Here is a 17,350-nt window from a genome sequence, read left to right as displayed (position 1 = left end):
ACCAAACCACAAACATGCATTCTGGCGCAGTCGGTTGAGACGGTGCGGTGCGTTGCGTTCACTTGCGACAGCGGCGGCGCAGTGCAACAACGACACCTTTCAGGTGTAAGTCCGGAGTCCCCCCTCCCCCCACATCGGGACCATCGTCATTTCTCTTCAGCCCAGCCCCAGGCGTTCATTGAGGTTCACGATGTCTTGCTCCGCTCCCTTGTCTACAGGTCTCCATGTCTCCAGGTCTCATCTCAGCCGACCGTTGCCTTGCCACCACGGTCACGACCAAGCGAAACATCTTAACTCCGCACTAGTGCACAACACTAGCAAAAGAACTTTCAACAGCCGAGATGCTTGTCATCCTATCGTCCCGCTTTCCTCTCAAACACAGGCGGATCTGATTCAGCGGGCCACCATCCTCCGGGCCTGCTTGGTCCTGATCCGCGGGCCCGGAGACCAGCTCTCCTGTAACCATTCACAGCACAAACAGAGGGAAGAAAAAAAGTCTGGGGTACAGTACGCCGTAGACAAGCCCACCTTGAAGAGGTGTGGATGTCGTGGATGGCAACATGTTTCTGAATGGTTGAGTGGTTGCACAGCCGCCTCCTTCGGTGGGCGTCCTCCGAGGAAAGGACAATCTGAAACATCGCCAGACCTTGCCAGACCTTAGGGCAAAACGTCGTCCGCAAAAACTGCCTGGTACAATATCCATAGGTTCAACTTTCTTTGTGAGGATGCCAAGGTGAGCGTCTCCTGAATTTCCAAGGATTCGGGGATTTCTGCCCGGTGAATCGACGCCATCTTTCAGCAGTCCAGAACATCTTCGCCGTCTTGGCAGAGGGAAATTCCAGCTTGACATGGCTGTGAATTCATGGATTCTAGAAAGTTTCCACCGTCACGAACGAAGACATTGACGAGAAAGGAAAAGAAAAAGCAATCGTCGTCCTCCAACAGCAATCGCAATCGCAACCGCCGAAAACCTGAAGAGTCCTGCAAAGAAACCCAGCATGCAAGTCAACTGCACGCACCTGCATTTCCGCTTTCTTGGCGTCTATTTTTCCACCACTGCACCTGCTGCCGGTTGAAATGCAGGTGATGATCGCAACGGCAATAGCGACGGCGCTTAGCATTCTTGCTTCTTTGGTTCAGAAGCGCGAATGACTTCGAACTTCGGTCCGGCAGTTGACTTAGACTAGGTACCACTGACAGCCACTGACAATGTTCATGATTGCCCTCATCTGGCGCGACGATGGACTACCTACCTACATATTCCGCAAGAATAGAATACGTGATAGGCCTTCGAGACGCCAGCCGATGTTATCCCCGATCTCCCCGGCGTCAAGCCGTCAACAACGAACGGGCTTGTATTTTCGCTGGATGGCATGGTCGTTTCCCAATATTCCAGACGTCGAAACCCGACATGCTATGTACAGTATGTATTTGTTCCCCGCTCCCGAGTCCCGCCGTTCGTTTCCATTCTCCCGGACGCCGGGACCCGGGACCCGGGACATCGGCATGACCCAAACATTCCCGTGACTACGTACCGACGCCGTTTGTCCTGCCCGACGTTCTGTGTCTCGCCCTGGCTCTATTTATATCCTTGCAGATCGCCGTGATTGGGAAGTGCATCATCGCGCTCGGGGCGGATACTCCCCCTGTGTTACCGTTGATCGCCGGGTCGACTTTGTAGGTTTCGGTGTTACAGTGATGAATAACTTCATGACCGCAGTCACGGTAGTCTATCAGCTTCAAGTATTAAGAAGCCACAGAGCATGGAGTTCAGAGTCCAACGTTGACATCCATACCTACCTGCCAAGTCAGCAGGTGAAGATACAAAACATCGGACGTTCCGACACGATGGAGCGCACAGTCCAGATTCCAGAACACGGAGATTACGGGGACATGTGGAGAACAAAACACCGGGTTCACGGCCTTCTGGAATACGAGTGCCCAATTTTCGGGCGGCCCGGGGATGCTGGCCCAGCTGAACTTCTGGAAGCGCTGCGCCCCCCTGAATTGCGGAGCCGACCCGCCTTCGCGAATCTCGGCGCGGCGCACGGACACGGTACGGGCGGGCGGGCGGGGGGCCGGATACTCGGGGCGGGGCGGGTCAGCGGGACTACGTTTATACTAAATACCCGACATGGGATGATAGGACGGACCCGTCTTTGACGACGGCGATACCGACCGAGTAAAGTCAAGTTCTTCCAGACTTGTTCTTATGTTCAGACTGTCACAAGCATTCACATCGAGGTTAAGGATGAATACTCACTAACATGACCGTAAACATTGGTTCATCCCATTCATAACATCATTACCGCACTACAGCTATCCTATTTCGCACCCTTCCCAAACAACGCCTCCCTCACATCATACCCATACTCCACCGTTCCATGCCAATAATTGACCGTATCAACCTTGGTAATCCTCCACGCCTCATCCAGCGCCTGCACCACCTCCTCGGGGAGTGGTCCCTTTTCGAGATCCGCCAGATTGCTATCCAACTGATCGATGCTGCTGACACCAATAATCACACCATCATTCCCATCCGTGATCTTCAGCGCGCTGTGATGCACCACCCACCGCAACGCCGTCTCAATCATTGTGAGTCCAGCCTTCTCCACCGCCTGCTCGACCACCTGCAACGCGCGGAACGTGCTCTCCTTGAAGTACCTGCCGCGGTACAACACGCCCATCTTGTTTACGTCCGAGAACCGACCGGATTCGGGAACGATGTCGTGGGACTTGATTTTGCCGCTGAAAAGCCCGCCGGCGAGCGGGTTGTAGACGACGATGTCGAGGCCGTAGCGGCGGCAGGCGAGGACGAGCTCGGTCTCGAGCGAGCGCGTGATGGCGTTGTACATGCCTTGGTATATGGTGGGGAGAACCCAGTTGTTGTACTTGCATGTCATGACGATCTCGGCGACTTCGAACGAGGTGAAGTTGGAGATGCCGAAGCGGACGAACTTGCCGGCTTTGTGGAGGGCGTCGATGGCGGAGAGGGTTTCGGCGAAGGGGGTTTTCCGGTCCTGTTTTTTCGTTCTCTTCGTCAGCACCCCTTGCCCCTAGACAAAGGAGAGAAAGAAAGGAAGAAGAATACTCACAGCAGCATGCAAATACAAAATGTCAACACACTCCGTCCCCAGCTCCTTCAAACTAATGTCGGCGCTCTCGAGAACCTTCTCCCGCGTGTTATCTCCTCCGTTGGTGGGGTAGATGACCTTTGTGGCCAGCGTCAAGCCGCGATCCTTCCAGCCCGCCTCGCGTGTAAAGGCTTCCTGTTTCCCGCCGATGTACATGCGCGCGGTGTCGACTTCGTTGTAACCCCGCGACTGGAAGAGGTCGAGAACCTTGCCGAACTCGGGGACGGTGGTGACGCGCGCGCCCGTCTCGGTGTCGGTGCCGAAGGTCATGAGACCTAGGATCACGCGCGGCTTGGGGGATTGGGCGATGAGGGGCATTTTGGCGGTTGTTTGAGGGGTATCTGGTTCGGTTTGGGATGGTTAGATGCTTGATCTAGAAGGCAACGGTTGTGGGGAGCGATGGCGATGTTTATATGGTGTTTGTTGACATGCAAACACACCGCGTGAGGGGTTGCTTGGGGGAGCAGCAGCGCGGAGGAGTTAGTGATTTAACCCCGCTTGTCTCCGAGCTGACAAATGCGCAAATCGACTCACCGGTGAAATAGTGACACAAAGGGAACAAGAAAGGTCTCAAATTGCGAGGAGATTCGAGGAATCGAAGGTGGTGAAGCTGTTGATATTATGTTTTGAAGAGGGGTAAGGACGGACTCAATGACGCCATCAAACGCCGGCTCAGAATGCGGGAGGATGCGACCCGCTTGGAACCGTGCCGGTCCCGATTCCGGCAAGTCCGGCAACCAACAGCGGGACAAGACCGACGGATAGTGGGCTCCGGCTTTGTCTCGTCCGAACTTCGACTTCATCCAAACTTCTATGTACTTGGCTTCCATTCCGATAGTCCCACGCGTTGCGTCACAAACTTGCGATGAGATGGGGGAGAATGGGCGAAGTTCTTCTCGCTGGCACAACGTGCGTGTTAGCGCATCCACACCTGACACCAGCTTCAACGGCAGAGATCACTAACACAGACATTTCTCCTCACATTGCAACTGAAGGAAAGGATGTGTCTCTACTCTAAAGTTGTCCCCCACCAAAGTCTTCGTTCTTAGGGTATTTAGCTGGAGGATTGGCATTCCTCCCGGGTTTCCTTTTCTTCTACCAGACCAATCAAACTATCAATTCCTCCTCATTGGTTTCAGCCACGATCTCAGATGGAATTCATGCCTGTCTCTTTCCCCTTTGAGTCTTTGACGACCACTTTCCAACATCCCCAAGTGATGCTCAGGGATCGTACTGAGACAGATCCAGCCACTTCCCACTATCCGTCAGCCGCCATAAGCATCCAGGCAGCAATGCATCAGTGGAGATGGAGTCAAGATATTGGGCAGCCAGTTATGGGCTAGTTTGACGTCACAGCTGAACTTCAGATCCTCCCTCGCTCCTTTTCCTAGTCAGAACATCGAAATTCTTAAGGACTGGTAAGCCTGCACCCTCTTCACCCTCATTGCTTACACGAACCAATGCAACTGACCTTCAATGGCTTCCCAGGACTTCAGGTTGTGCATATTTTGCCGAGAGCTCGAGCCGGCCTCAACGGCCTGTCCCCTCGTCAAGAAGTCCCAAGCTGAAACCAACCAAGCGGACTTCTTGGGATCAGAAGACCAGTTCAACGAGCTTTCCCCTCTATCCCCCTCAGATGAGAGACTGTTGAAGCAGCTTCAAGACAAGCCCAGCTCGCTCTGCAAACGATGCACCGACTACAACCCTCTCAGAGCGTTCGAGCTTGCAGAGCCTCTCCCGTCTGGCCTCCTTCCCGAAGACGACGATGGATTCCGGGACTACTTCCTCCGTCTGAAGGCCTCCGAACTCGACTTAGGTGAACTCGGATCGCTCACCTTATCCGCCTCCTGTCCCTTCTGCCGTCTCATTTACCGCATTATGCCCACCAAAGGAATACGTCCCGACACCAAAGGCATGAGACTCACCCCCTACCGTGCCTATGTCCGACATACCGGCTGGGAGTACCTCCCCGAGAAGACCAGGGCCCAAAGCGCTATCTTCCTGGGCTTGCGCCATCTCAGCCATATTGTCCACGGCATTCAGGTGCCCTTGCTCTTTTCGGATGGCGAACCGGGGGTTCGTAGCCCAGAGATGACAGGTCCGGCCATCTGTCTGGCTACTGAAGACACGTTTCCTGGCCGGCAAGAGTACAATGGGCGGTTGGTTGAGCCCTTCGTCGATTTCGAGTTTGCAAAGAGTGGGCTTGATGTGTGTTGGAAGAACCACAAGGAGTATTGCATTTCCACTAAGCCCGAAGAGCTCTTCACAACCAAGATGATCGATGTTTTTGAGCGCAAGGTGGTTCCTTACCCGGAAGGATGCGAGTATGTGGCTCTTAGCTATATATGGGGCCGCGTCATGCCGGAGGAAGGGGCTCTTGAGAAGAGAACTCTGCCGCAGACTATTGAGGACTCCATCACTGTCACCAGGAAGCTTGGTAAACAGTATCTTTGGGTGAGTGACCTCGTCCGCTCCGTCCACTGAGCCCGATCTGTTGTACTGACAACGGCACAGGTCGACGCCCTTTGCATCAACCAAAAACCCTGGAAAACACTTTCTGTCCAAGAGCAAGCCGAAAAGACCCAACAACTCGCCATGATGGACCTCATCTACCAATGCGCCGCCGTAACTCTCATAGCTCTCTCCGGCCAGGACTCCAACGCTGGCCTTTGCGGAGTCACCCGCCCCCGGGAGATGCAGCTTCAAGAGACCATTAACGGCCGCAAGCTGTTCACCATCCCCGCTGTAGTCGAAGACGAAATGGCTGCTTCCACATGGGACACCCGCGCCTGGACCTTCCAGGAAGGCATGCTCTCCAAGCGATCCCTATTTTTCTCGGACAAACAGCTTGGCATCTCGTGCCAGCGCTCCGGAGCCCCAGACGCCTATGATCCGAGCTGCTATAGCCACTTGTCGAACAGACCTATGGATTCCTTCAGGCAGTTGATGAATGGGTTTAACCTCACTGACACCAACGTCAGTTCCCCCTTCTCGTTCCCCTTTTCGCCGCTTCCCAGCTAACAGATGGACCCGTTAGATCTCCGTGACAAACCCACAACGCATCCTCCTCTACACCGGCCTCATAATGGACTACACCCGCCGTCAAATGTCCCGGTCTTCAGACTCCCTCAATGCCTGTCTAGGTTTGCTCTCCGCCCTCCAGCGCCGGCTCTTCCCCTCCGGATTCGAATGGGGTCTTCCCCTGCGCGAACTGCCTCTTACACTAGGCTGGTCCCACGATTGGGCGTTTCCTGAACCCAAGAGGCTTCAGAAGGACTCCCCGCCGTGGGATATCGCCCGCCCGCAAAGGCGAGAGGGGTTTCCGTCGTGGAGTTGGTGCGGTTGGGAGGGCCATGTGACCTTCGGCCAGACCTCTTTGCAAGATGGCTCGCTTGTGACTGTTGGAAGAGGGCGGGGAGGGCGGGAGGTGACGAGTGATATGGTTCCTGAGTTTGTCGGCTGCGAGGGGAAACGACTAACCGTCAACGGCTACGTTTGCAAGTTCTACATTCGTACGGAACCATTCAGCGAAGCGTTCCTTACGAAGCCGGGGAATGAGGGGGAGAAACCGTTTGGTATCGTCTCGGAGAGGAACTTTCCTCATCCATATACGTTGAAGACGGGGGAGTATGAGGGTTTGGTTGTGGAGAGATTGAGGCACACACAGGACGGCAAGTTTGTGAAGGATACAGTGTACATGATTGTGCTGGATTGGGTCCAAAGCCAGGATGGAAGGGGAGAGGTGGCAGAGAGGAGAACGTTTGTTAGGGTGCAGAGTGATGTTGAGTTTGAGAAGGTGAAGCCGGTAAAGAGGGTGGTGCATTTGGAGTAAGGCCGACAGAGGTTGTTAGTGTCCTTCCATCTCTTCGGCGTTAAGTTTACCCAGTCGAGCCAGTGCATGATTGAGCTGGTCCCGCCAACACATCATTCTCGCACCCTCAAAATTGCAACAGCACAGGAAATATATGGTGCTCCCCGAGCGACACAGGGTTGTTTTAGTGGCGGTTTCAGCATTTTGGCTTTATAACGATCTGTAATCATCAGAGAGTTGTGAGGTCATCCCGCCCCACAGGCTAGGTAGCGGACCGAACTATTGACCACTGCCGAACCGGACGGACCCCACATCCTCGGACTTAGGAGTTAATGTACACATTTGAACTGCCGTTATTCTCGATATTTACCCAATGTCTTCGCCAAATCTTTCTTTCAAGCTCAACTCACATCATCAACCATCACTGCACCATCATCACGATGCCCTTCCCCTATAAGACCGTCCTTATCACCGGCGCCACCTCGGGCATCGGCCTCGCGCTCGCCGAGCGCATGATCAACAGTGGTGTCTTCGTCATCGCCGTCGGCCGCCGCAAGGAGCGTCTCGACGACCTCGTCAAGAAGCACGGTTCCGACAAGGTCGCCGCCGAACCCTTCGATATTTCCGACCTTTCTGCCCTCCCCAACTGGGTTAAGCAGTACGTTTTCTCCCCCCATTTCCCCCATTCCCACCCTCCCTTCCTCCCGTTCTCCCACTAACCCTCCCACAGCATAACCACCACCTACCCCAGCCTAGACTCCATCCTCCTCAACGCCGGCCTTCAAAAAACCCTTTTGTTCACCAACCCCACCGCCATCGACCTCGCCTCCCACTCCGTCGAGCTAACAACCAACTACCTCGCCCCCCTGCACCTCATCACCCTCTTCCTCCCCCACCTCATCTCCCTCGGCCAGGCCGATCGTCCTGCCTCCATCATCGTCGTCACCTCCGGCCTCTCCGTCATCCCCCTCCCGCGCTGCGCCAATTACTCCGCCACCAAAGCCGCCGCGCACTCCCTCGTCTGGTCCCTTCGCGCCCAGCTTACGGGCCCCGAGGCAGAGCACACAAGGCATATCAAGGTCATCGAGGTCATGCCGCCGGCGGTCAAGACGGAGTTGCATTCGATCCAGAAGGACTTGGTGGAGATGGGGCTGGGGGATATTGGAATGGAACTGGATGAGTTTGCGGATTTCACGTGGGGGGAGTTGGAAAGGGGGGAGAGGGATGAGGTGTGGGTGGAGGAGCAGAAGGGGTGGAGGGAGGTGGATGGGAAGAGGAGGGAGGTTTTTGAGGGGTCTGTTAGGGCATTTAGGGAACAGGGGTTGAAGTTTTAAATAAAGGTGGAGGGAACGAAGTAATCAGAGGGTTAGAGGAGGAGACAAGTGGACAGTGGTGGACGGTGACTGCAAGGTTACCTCTAGTCTAGGAGGCAGCACTGCAGCCCCTGGGAGAAGCACAGAGGACGAAGTACAGGGTTAGGGCTGGAAAGCAGGGGGGGGGGGCCACTTCACATTGCATCGATGCGTGTGGTTTGAAGACTGGATGCCCCTGAGTTGAGAGAGATAAGAGATGAAAGTCTTGATCAAGCTCCTGTGCTGCTAGCGCACGGCCCGCCAGCCTCTATGTTGTCTATATTGCAAGTCTATATGCTATGTCGTGAACGAATGACATTTCCCGGTCGTTCCGCCGACCAGAAAGGGGGTGTTTTTGGACTTGATTGCCCGCAATCACGTCGAGACCCGAGTGACCCAAGAAAGAGAACGTCGATGAAGGGATAAAAGACTTTCGTGTATTAGCGGAGCCCGTGAAGAACGCAGCATTTGGGACTTACGTGACGGCGACAATGTTGATCATATCATTTCAGCGCCTTTCCTCTTTGGCTTATTTCCCAGTGCTAGGACCGGCAGGCTTTGGGCCTGGTGGTTTCTCGTATGCGCCGCGCTTCTCGTTGCGGCAGATGATGAACGTGGCCCTGGAGGTCTCCATGTTTCTGACTACGGTGTGCATGTGGTGGGTGGTACTGCGCTTTGGTGGAGGATGTTATCGGTTTGGCAAGAGGAAGGAACCGACCGGCGGTTTTTGGTAATAAATGGGCTTGGTGAAGAAAGGTAGGACAGAGGAAGAGAAGGATAAGAAAGAAGAACAAAGTCTGTGGACTCTGTGGAAAAGAACGCCGCCAAAGGGAGAAGAGAATGGAACTGGAACACCGATGGAAAGAAATCACTGAGGGAACAAGAGACAACGGAAGAGTCTTATAAAGATTCTTTTTGCGAGGCAAAACCCGACTGCCGGAACTCGAGCCGTAGAAAGGTCCATATTCCAAGTTCTTCGGGGTCTCCGGTCAACAATGCATACCGTTTCGAAAACCATTGATGGTTCCTCTAACAACCGGACATCTGCGTTATCTTCAAGAAGTCGCTTTCACGCCAAGAACAAGATATCACAACTCGGAGAGAGAAAGCTTCCAGAATAGATAGTTCCAAACTGACAGCTCATCTGGAAGGTAAAACACCAGACAAAGAAACCATGTGCTTGGCCACCACGTGTATGCAAGCCTCATTTCCCCGACGGCCGTCTGTATCCACGAGCTGAATGAACTCAATAACGTGGGACTGGGACATGAATTGTTGTTTGCATGCGTGCCGTGTGCTGTGGTTGTGGCTTTGTCACTATGAGACAGAGCCGTGCTTTGAGCTCATTATGCCAGCAACCCAGACTCTTTGAAAGTGTTGACTACCTATTGACAATTTAAGTTCAAACCGGCCCGAACCTTTCTTTTCCAAGCTTCCCAAGAGTTCGTCTCTGTGGGATGTCGATGTAGTGCTCGTGCTTGGAGTTACTAGTGTCGTCTCTGGAGGTATTAACATGCATGCGGTTGCATTTCGTCTGGCCTGGATTCCCGTAGAAGGATTTGGACATCGGCGCATGTACACGGAAGAACTTGGCATTGCCTCAAGGCTTCTTGTCATTCCAGCACCCTTCGCTCAAATGTACCGAGCTCTAGAAAGGCGGAAGAATCATCGTGATGTGGTGCCTGGACTGTACTAGAAGCAAAGCAAAAGTTCCCTTGCAAACCAGGTCCAGAAGCTTTCATTACCCAGCCAGATGGTTGGCTCCGGTGTATATAGCTGAATATCATCTCTTCCATCCCAAATGCTTGTTACACGACAGTTAGCCCTCCCCAAGAGCCTTGAAATGCAGAGTAGTCACAACCTCCTCTAACCTACCTAAAGTGTAGTAGTTCCATCGACGACTTGAGTATCCCAAGAGTGTTATAAAGACTGACGACTAACTACCACAGAACACAAACACAAACCTCAAACCTCGAACCCCAGCCACCGCCATCATGTGCTACGTCCTCTATCAAAACGAGTATACCTTCGTCTGCGGCCACAGCATGCGCCACCTCAAATCAGCTCGTCAACGAAGCGCCTGTCTATACAACAACTGCTCTGCCGTAGAGTTTCAGACTTCTGTTCACGGGACTCCTTTTTCTTACCCTTGCCAACGATGCATCACTGAGGGAAGGTACGTGGCCAATCCGGCCGCTGCGCCGGAATACCGGACTGGCTGGATCCCGCAAATCGGCGCTCAACAGGGTCAGGACCAGGTGCAGAGACCTGCTCTAGAGCGGGAGGATGTACCGGTGCAGCAAGCAGTACCAGTACCAGTACAGCACCAGCAAGCACCAGCACCAGTACCAGTACAACATCAGCCAGCACCAGCGTCAGTACCTGCCCCTGCAGAGCAGGTGGTAAGCGTCAAGGATGAGGCAGAGGAAGAAGTAGAAGGGGAACCAAAGAGGGACCTCAAAGAAGATATAAGGGACGACGTGCGGGTGATACTGGAAGAGGAGATAAAGGCCCTGATGGGAGAAGAGGTGCATCAGAACATAATAGAAGAAATAAAAGAGAAGGTAAAGGGGAACGTCATGAAGAAACTGAGAGAGGTACTCGTAAGGGAGGCGGAGAAGATTTGGAACAAGGCTGGAGAGATCTTGGAGGAGGATGTGGCGAAGGTGGTGGAAAAGGTGAAAGAGGAGGTTAAGGAGGAGGATGTTATGGAGGTGGTAGAGAAGGTGGAAGAGGAGGCTGAAGAGGAGGTTAAAAAGGAGGTGGAGGAGGAGGAGGAGGAGGTCAAAGTGAAGGTTGAGTCAGAGTAGCGGCGCCCTTTAGATCAGTCTGGTTAACTACCGGGGAGCGGCAGCGAGAATGAGATAGCTGGGCCGACGTGTTGTTGCTAAAGAGTGGCGGAGAGCCCGAAGTGAATATGATGCGACACCATCCTCGAGACGATTAAATTCTGTGCATTGGTGTTAGCGACGTAACAGGTGCTGGACTTGTCGCTATAAATGGCGATTAATTAACCGGAGACATGTTTTCGATCGTGCAATAGCTGCGAGAAAATGCCATGGAGCCTGTGTATGACATTGAAGTTGGCATTTGTGAAGCGAAGAAAAGAAGTAAAGGATGCATGATGTAGCCCGAGACAGTAAGAAAGATAAAGGGGGGAAAGATGAAAGAAAAAAGGAGGCGCGGTCGTTCAGGTACAAATACTGTCCCAGATGGCCTGTGCAGCACATCGGCGCTTTTGGCAATCCCAGTTACCCAGCTATCAGCTGCCCCGCTAATAAGAAAGGGCAGGCGATAATATCGCATCTTATTCAGCCGTCGCAGTCGTCACCCACCATTGCGCAAGTTCCCCCTCTACTACGTAATCATTGCAATTCTCGAGGGGCATACTCAGCTTCTCTTTTCAACCTTTTCATCGCCATGATTGCTTTCTCTTCCAATTGCCTTACATTCCGCCGTTAAGACTCCGGTGACACCAATGATCAACATAGAATCCGCTCCAATCTGCGAGTGTCGAGTCGGCCGTCTGTCCCCCGCAACCACAACCATGTTGGAGGTTTGGAGCCATGTTGAAGACAGTCAACTGGGTCATGATACATGCAGGTAAGAATTGTAAACTGCCTGGAGAGAGCCTAGAGCATATTAATGTTACAGCACAGTTGCTGACGTATCACAAAATGTCTCTAGATGAGACCAGACACCTCTTCTCCGCTTCTCCTCAACAAATATGCCAGCTTCTATTGTCTCCAATTGTGGCAAAGCAATCATCGTTGTAGTACCCAGCGGTGGATAGCCGAGTTCAGGGCAATTGATAGATCGCTCGTGGAACCCGAACACATGCTCCTTCGTGCGAGGGCAGCGATGTGGATGATGGCCAGGCACACGAGACGCCAGTATCCGCCATGTTTTTCCGACTACTACCCGGCCTTGTGCTTCAAAGCCAGAGACTCGGTTGGGCTTGATAGCAGCACACCGAGACTGGACGTGACACCCTGTTGTACACACGACGACACAGCCCTTGTGTCTTGGACACCTCGTTTACTCGGTGAAAGTTGCGCAAGTCACATACTCCCAACTTACAGGTAGCAAGGACATGCAGTTTCAGACCCACCACTTTTTGCAACAACTGGTACGACAAGGTCCCGTGGTTATTTTTTCTATTGCTGCGGAACTCGACAGGCAGATAAATTTGTGTCTGGTCCGCCATTTTCCTGGCGTTATCGCCAACCTTGTCCCCCACTTCTTCCTTTGACTGCTTTATTGCCTCCAAAGCCCTTCTAGGTCGTGATGCCGACCGCCGAGCTAGCCATGGAATCCTCATCCGAAACAATCCCACTCCAGACTCAACCTCAGCAACAAGCACTCTTTGCCGGTACCGCGACAAATGCTACCCCCGAGAAGGGTACCGCAAATCGTGAAGTATCAAAGTGGAAGCCAGGAATTGTCAGAAGATTCCCAATCTTTGGTCTCATCCCTATGATGTTGAGCATAGCTTGTGAGTCTCACGTTTAACTGCCTCCGCTAATGTCACTCTGCGCTTTGCGCACTGTAAGATGGTTGCCACTAATTAACATGCTTAGGCACTGCAATTGCCGTCGCTGTTATTCTCTTGAGTGAGGGTACACCAGTGGATGGATGGTGGTCCGGCGTCAGACAACCTGGCGTTCTCTTGGCTTATACCTCGACAGTTGCTAATACTTTGATGGCCATATCTTTCGTCAAAGGGTCTGTGGTCTTTTTCTGGACACAAGCGGTAATGGGAGAAATGAGAGTGGGTGTTTCGCGTTTATCCATTATCGCTGTGCTCTTTGGAGTGACCTGTCTCTAACTTCTTTTCGGAAAACTATAGATCAGTAGCTTACATTACTACTGGATGGGATCTACCGGTATTCTTGGGGCTCTCAAAGCGATCTGTCTCAGAAAAGCTACTCGCGTTAGCCTCGGTAAGTTGGCATCTCCTTTCCCCCAATATTAGCTTCTTCAAGCTGGGTTGTTTGGGAGATACATCAAAGATTTTTTCATCAGATATGACACTAGCTAACTGGGGATTTAATATTCCAAGTGTCCAATCTTAGTCGCAATTACAACTCTCCTTCGTGGCCCTCTGATACAAAGAGCCTCCTTTGTTGTCAACGTGCCAGTTGCTGGAGGCACGATCGATCTGCAGGTGCAGCCAGATATGGACAATGATTGGGGCGGGACCACAGATGCAAGCCATACGCAGGTTTACTTTCACCCTCACTTCTCAACTGTCATTGCGGAGTTTCTGTCCAAGACTCAAATTACCATTGGCGGGGAGAAGTGTCAAGACTGCTCTTTTGAAATTCAAGTGAGTACAGCCCAAGAGTGAGTGCCATAGCCGCTCACAAAGACCACCACCATTTAGTGCTTGTTCTTGTGGGCGTTATGGTTTAGAACTTCAAATAGACCTCAACCATGGCGACGTAACTGACCGTCTGTCAAGGCTTTTGGCTTTAATGTCACGAACTGTACCTCGGAAGCCACGGATAAATACGACTTCGCGGACATTGACAATTGGGGAACAAGCATCACCCTATTCAAAACCAATGTTATAGTCAGCGACTCCTTCAACTATGGAAAATCGTTGACTATTACCGCAGTACGAAAGAACACCCAAGATTGCACTGGTCAGCTGATTGAAGAGGTATGTGAGCTTGTTCCCGCGTCAATCAACTACCATCTCAATCTGAAGGGAGACATCGCAACGTTCAAGTCAGACAATTGGAAAGACGACTCTGCCTTGAGACATTTGTATGTATTACCCAAGCATTTCTTCCATGGCTTTACTTTGTTGATTCTGATCAGCATGTCGAACAACCTACAACACCTAGGAATATGACTGTGCCCTCACCACCAGAAAACAGTGACTGGGTCCCTACGGAAACCACCATACTGCCGCTTCAAAGAATCGGACAAGCCATTTTCAAGTCAGAACTAGAGGTAAACATGTCATTTACGGGATCATCGCACACGTGGTCTTCGACAACTGCCCAGGAACAAGTCCTACCCAAAATCTTCTTCGCAGGTAGAAAGAGCTTAGAATCGGATGACTACTGTTTAGAATACTATACGAGCCCGATGGACTATATTATCAAAAACTATCGCGAGCTAGCCTTTCGCATCTCCGTCCGCGCGGGGGCGGAAAAGAAACTGAACCAAACGGTTCCATATATCAGCCATCTAGTCCACGCAAAATACGCCGCTAGCGTTCCATCGCTCATTCTTGGCATCATAATCAGCGTGCTTGGGCTACTGGCGACACTGATCCTTTTCTGGGGTTGGTGGAAGATGGGGAGAAGCTTTTCGATGAGCCCGCTGGAGCTCGCAAACGCGATTCTTTGCCCTGGTCCGGATCCTTCCACTGAAACAGGAAATGGGGACATTGAGCTCGAACTCTCAACAATCTTTGCCAACTGCAGCAGCAATGCTTCAGCTGAGAAACTGGCAAAGCAAGTCGGTCAAAAGGTTGTTGAAGCTGATAGGAAACAACTAGAGCCAACGTTGCAGTATGGTGTGCTGGAGAGTACGGGTCGTTTGGCTTTTGGCTTTACCAAGTCGGGGCTTGTTCGGGAGCCAAAGGAAGGGGAGTTGCTATAACGTGATGTCTTCGCTGAAGGAAGAGTGGTGCAAGAGTGGTAGCGAGTTTACCGCTTCCTTTCACTCTCAAGTCTCTACCTGTCATCCACCGATTGTGCACATCAGGCATCATATTACCACAAGACGGCTTGAAACAATCACATCATCTACGAAAAGCGGGCATTCACAAAGAGCATCTTCACATGCAAACTTGATCTCAAGGACAACGCACTTCTCAGTTGCAATTTCCTACGCTCTTCGTGCATTTCTACATTCATATCTTCAGCGCAACCAAGCCAAATCGACGGTCTCACCCCTTCCCACTTCCCTGCAACAAATCAAAGACCCAACCAGCTACCACCTACTTCTCGACCTTCTGAAGCTTCCCTACTCCCAACCACTACTTGTTCTTGACCCACACTCTTCTGAACCGATCATACACCCAAATTCTATTGTCTCTACAGGACCTGCACGGGATGGACGCATAGTTACGCGGAAGAGGTGATACCGCACCCGGCGGGGATATGCGGGCGCTAGGAGTCTGGGAGGTAGAGCCATGGAAGGTCCTGCCTCTGGTGAGGGTGTGTCCGCACAGGAAGGTGATGGTGATTTGCCGGATGGGGATGGCGTTTGGGACGGCGTTTGTGGACATTTTGTAGACTTGCGAATGGAAATCGGGGTAATGTTGGAGTCTGGAAAGATACGGTGGGAGTAGGAATGGGTTTCTTACCAAGGGGAAACGAGGAAGGGAGGACTTAATGGGCTTTTTATGGGAGTTAAAGGCAAAGGAAATGTGAAGATGGCTTTGTGAACCCCAGAGAAAAGGCCATCATGACGCATAATTAGTAGGCAGTAGAAGCGGGGAGTGACCAAGATTGCGTCTACTTAACAGTCTCCAAGTGTCGATACGACTTGGAGCTGGGAATAGGTTGAAACTTCACTTCGAAGAGCAAACTTGAGGTCTTAGACTTGAGATCAACACCATACTACGAGACTGTTGCTTGAACTGAGCCATAGAGTGCTTGTTTCAGGTGGTCTGAGCCACTGTGACGTTGTTTGCGTATCAAGTAATTTGTCATTGAAAGAGCTTCATCATTGACGCATACGTCGTAATGATCGTTCCCCTCATGATGAGAGAATGAAAGTGATAGCGAGGTGATAAAGATCACAGGCGACGCTGAGCAAGGCACGATCAGGTGTTCTGGACAGCTAGGTGACGCACTCAATGCTCAACGTTGACAAGAACTTGAACTGCTTTAACACGATGTGCAAGAGATCAAAAAGGGAGATAAAAGTAAAAAAGAATACCCCGCCAGGGACTCGAACCCTAGTCTGCGGCACGATGTATAGTCGATAGCGTTTGCGAGTAACCGCCGTGTTAAACCGCTACACCAGCGGGGTTTCATTGTATTTGTTAATATTAACAAGGAAAGAGGAAATCTATAAAGCGTGGTTGGTATTGTGTGTCTATGTACGGTAAAGACGGAAGGTGCGGGGTTGATTTGCTCTGGCTGGCTGGTCTATTGAGGATTTGACGAGGAAGGAGCGAGTCAGCGTTTCATGCGGTCACTGATAAGATTGCAGATGCTGCATGCCAGGCTTTGGACCCTTTCATGGTGAGCAATACACCTACTTCGCTCCAGAGTCGGAAGCTCAAACGGCCACTCCCTGCGTCACAGACTTCATCTCAGAACGCCTTCAAGCTTCCACCAAAAGCAACCATCCAACAGTTCAGAAGTGAAAGACACGTATGACCACCTACAGGGAAACGATGACACTGTTTGAGAGACTGGTACACATGTGCCCAGATTGGAAGGCGTCGACGCACACTCGTCTTTGGCACTGTTATCATGCTCTTGAGAGATTTGAGAGTCAAGATAATGGCACAAAAGCAAGCGATACGATGTAGTTGTATGACTGTATTCAGAGGGAAGACGAGGCTACCGACGGACGCGGGGAGAAACTTGATAAGTGAGTGTGGTGATGGGAAGTTGGACCTAGCCAGCAGACAGGCGGCTGGAATCACAAGACATACAAAGTCCCAATACCTGCCTCACATGATCTCCATACTGTAATCTCCATACTGAAGGAAGTCTGAACAGCGTGACCTTCACCCATTTGAAACGTTTAGTTGAAGTTGAGGTTGAGATGGAATAGGTGTGAAGGCTGAAAGTTTGGAGACGCATCACTCTATACCAGGCCGTGCTTGGAGCGCGAAGGAATTAAAGGTTTGAAGTACCTAGTTATTAGACGTTTGTAACGGCCTAGGCCCATGACCGCTGACCTCGAAGGTTACCTTTAGTCACCTGTACCGTCTGGTAGTTGTAGGCACGGATAATAGTAAGGGCGATATTGGAAGTCCGTGCCCTGGGTGCCTAAGGTATTTACTGAGGTGGGCTTCCTATTCACCGGCACTATCTTCCTGGTATTTCCACTTAGGCTGCCCCGAGGTTTCT

General features: G+C 51.9%; 6 protein-coding genes and 1 non-coding gene across 7 annotated transcripts; 4 read left to right on the top strand and 3 right to left on the bottom strand.

Annotated features, from left to right (window-relative positions):
* Positions 1–2,121: 2,121 nt before the first annotated feature.
* On the bottom strand, positions 2,122–3,908 carry B0H65DRAFT_143933 (NADP-dependent oxidoreductase domain-containing protein). The gene is made up of 3 exons (XM_062820978.1): positions 3,669–3,908; positions 3,096–3,588; positions 2,122–3,020 (listed from the first exon to the last, which is right to left on the bottom strand). Exons 2-3 carry the CDS (start codon positions 3,450–3,452, stop codon positions 2,325–2,327), a joined length of 1,053 nt encoding a protein of 350 aa, XP_062685373.1. The 5' UTR covers positions 3,453–3,588; positions 3,669–3,908; the 3' UTR covers positions 2,122–2,324.
* A 702-nt stretch (positions 3,909–4,610) lies between these two features.
* On the top strand, positions 4,611–6,966 carry B0H65DRAFT_547057 (heterokaryon incompatibility protein-domain-containing protein; the record flags this gene model as incomplete). The annotated part of the gene is made up of 3 exons (XM_062829484.1): positions 4,611–5,588; positions 5,649–6,110; positions 6,172–6,966. 3 exons carry the CDS (start codon positions 4,611–4,613, stop codon positions 6,964–6,966), a joined length of 2,235 nt encoding a protein of 744 aa, XP_062685372.1.
* A 335-nt stretch (positions 6,967–7,301) lies between these two features.
* B0H65DRAFT_521040 (uncharacterized protein) lies at positions 7,302–8,649 on the top strand. The gene is made up of 2 exons (XM_062828739.1): positions 7,302–7,603; positions 7,676–8,649. Exons 1-2 carry the CDS (start codon positions 7,386–7,388, stop codon positions 8,277–8,279), a joined length of 822 nt encoding a protein of 273 aa, XP_062685371.1. The 5' UTR covers positions 7,302–7,385; the 3' UTR covers positions 8,280–8,649.
* A 1,442-nt stretch (positions 8,650–10,091) lies between these two features.
* Positions 10,092–11,433, top strand: B0H65DRAFT_459876 (uncharacterized protein). The gene has a single exon (XM_062826490.1). It carries the CDS (start codon positions 10,292–10,294, stop codon positions 11,105–11,107), a length of 816 nt encoding a protein of 271 aa, XP_062685370.1. The 5' UTR covers positions 10,092–10,291; the 3' UTR covers positions 11,108–11,433.
* Positions 11,434–12,605: 1,172 nt separating this feature from the next.
* B0H65DRAFT_418492 (uncharacterized protein) lies at positions 12,606–14,915 on the top strand (the record flags this gene model as incomplete). Its single annotated transcript, XM_062824147.1, has 6 exons — positions 12,606–12,792; positions 12,878–13,068; positions 13,147–13,230; positions 13,360–13,626; positions 13,762–14,073; positions 14,124–14,915. The coding sequence occupies 6 exons, from the start codon at positions 12,606–12,608 to the stop codon at positions 14,913–14,915; spliced, it is 1,833 nt and encodes a 610-aa protein (XP_062685369.1).
* Positions 14,916–15,105: 190 nt separating this feature from the next.
* Positions 15,106–15,830, bottom strand: B0H65DRAFT_143908 (uncharacterized protein). The gene has a single exon (XM_062820977.1). The coding sequence runs from the start codon at positions 15,544–15,546 to the stop codon at positions 15,295–15,297; it is 252 nt and encodes an 83-aa protein (XP_062685368.1). The 5' UTR covers positions 15,547–15,830; the 3' UTR covers positions 15,106–15,294.
* Positions 15,831–16,199: 369 nt separating this feature from the next.
* B0H65DRAFT_t106 lies at positions 16,200–16,295 on the bottom strand. Its single transcript has one exon. It is a non-coding gene; the product is annotated as a tRNA-Glu (tRNA).
* Between the last annotated feature and the right edge of the window lie 1,055 nt (positions 16,296–17,350).

The sequence above is a fragment of the Neurospora tetraspora genome (genome assembly GCF_033439725.1).
Source record: "Neurospora tetraspora strain CBS 560.94 chromosome Unknown B0H65scaffold_2, whole genome shotgun sequence".
NCBI lineage: Eukaryota > Fungi > Ascomycota > Sordariomycetes > Sordariales > Sordariaceae > Neurospora > Neurospora tetraspora.
The sequence above is the reverse complement of the archived record's forward strand: the minus strand, read 5'-3'. Positions and strand labels throughout refer to the sequence as shown.

Coding starts and splice junctions, on each gene's coding strand:
- B0H65DRAFT_143933 (XM_062820978.1), bottom strand. CDS start 3,452: ATGCCCCTCATCGCCCAATCCCCCAAGCCGCGCGTGATCCTAGGTCTC. Junction 3,021..3,095: donor TTTTGTATTTGCATGCTGCT/GTGAGTATTCTT, acceptor ACGAAAAAACAG/GACCGGAAAACCCCCTTCGC.
- B0H65DRAFT_459876 (XM_062826490.1), top strand. CDS start 10,292: ATGTGCTACGTCCTCTATCAAAACGAGTATACCTTCGTCTGCGGCCAC.
- B0H65DRAFT_143908 (XM_062820977.1), bottom strand. CDS start 15,546: ATGTCCACAAACGCCGTCCCAAACGCCATCCCCATCCGGCAAATCACC.
- B0H65DRAFT_521040 (XM_062828739.1), top strand. CDS start 7,386: ATGCCCTTCCCCTATAAGACCGTCCTTATCACCGGCGCCACCTCGGGC. Junction 7,604..7,675: donor CTCCCCAACTGGGTTAAGCA/GTACGTTTTCTC, acceptor ACCCTCCCACAG/CATAACCACCACCTACCCCA.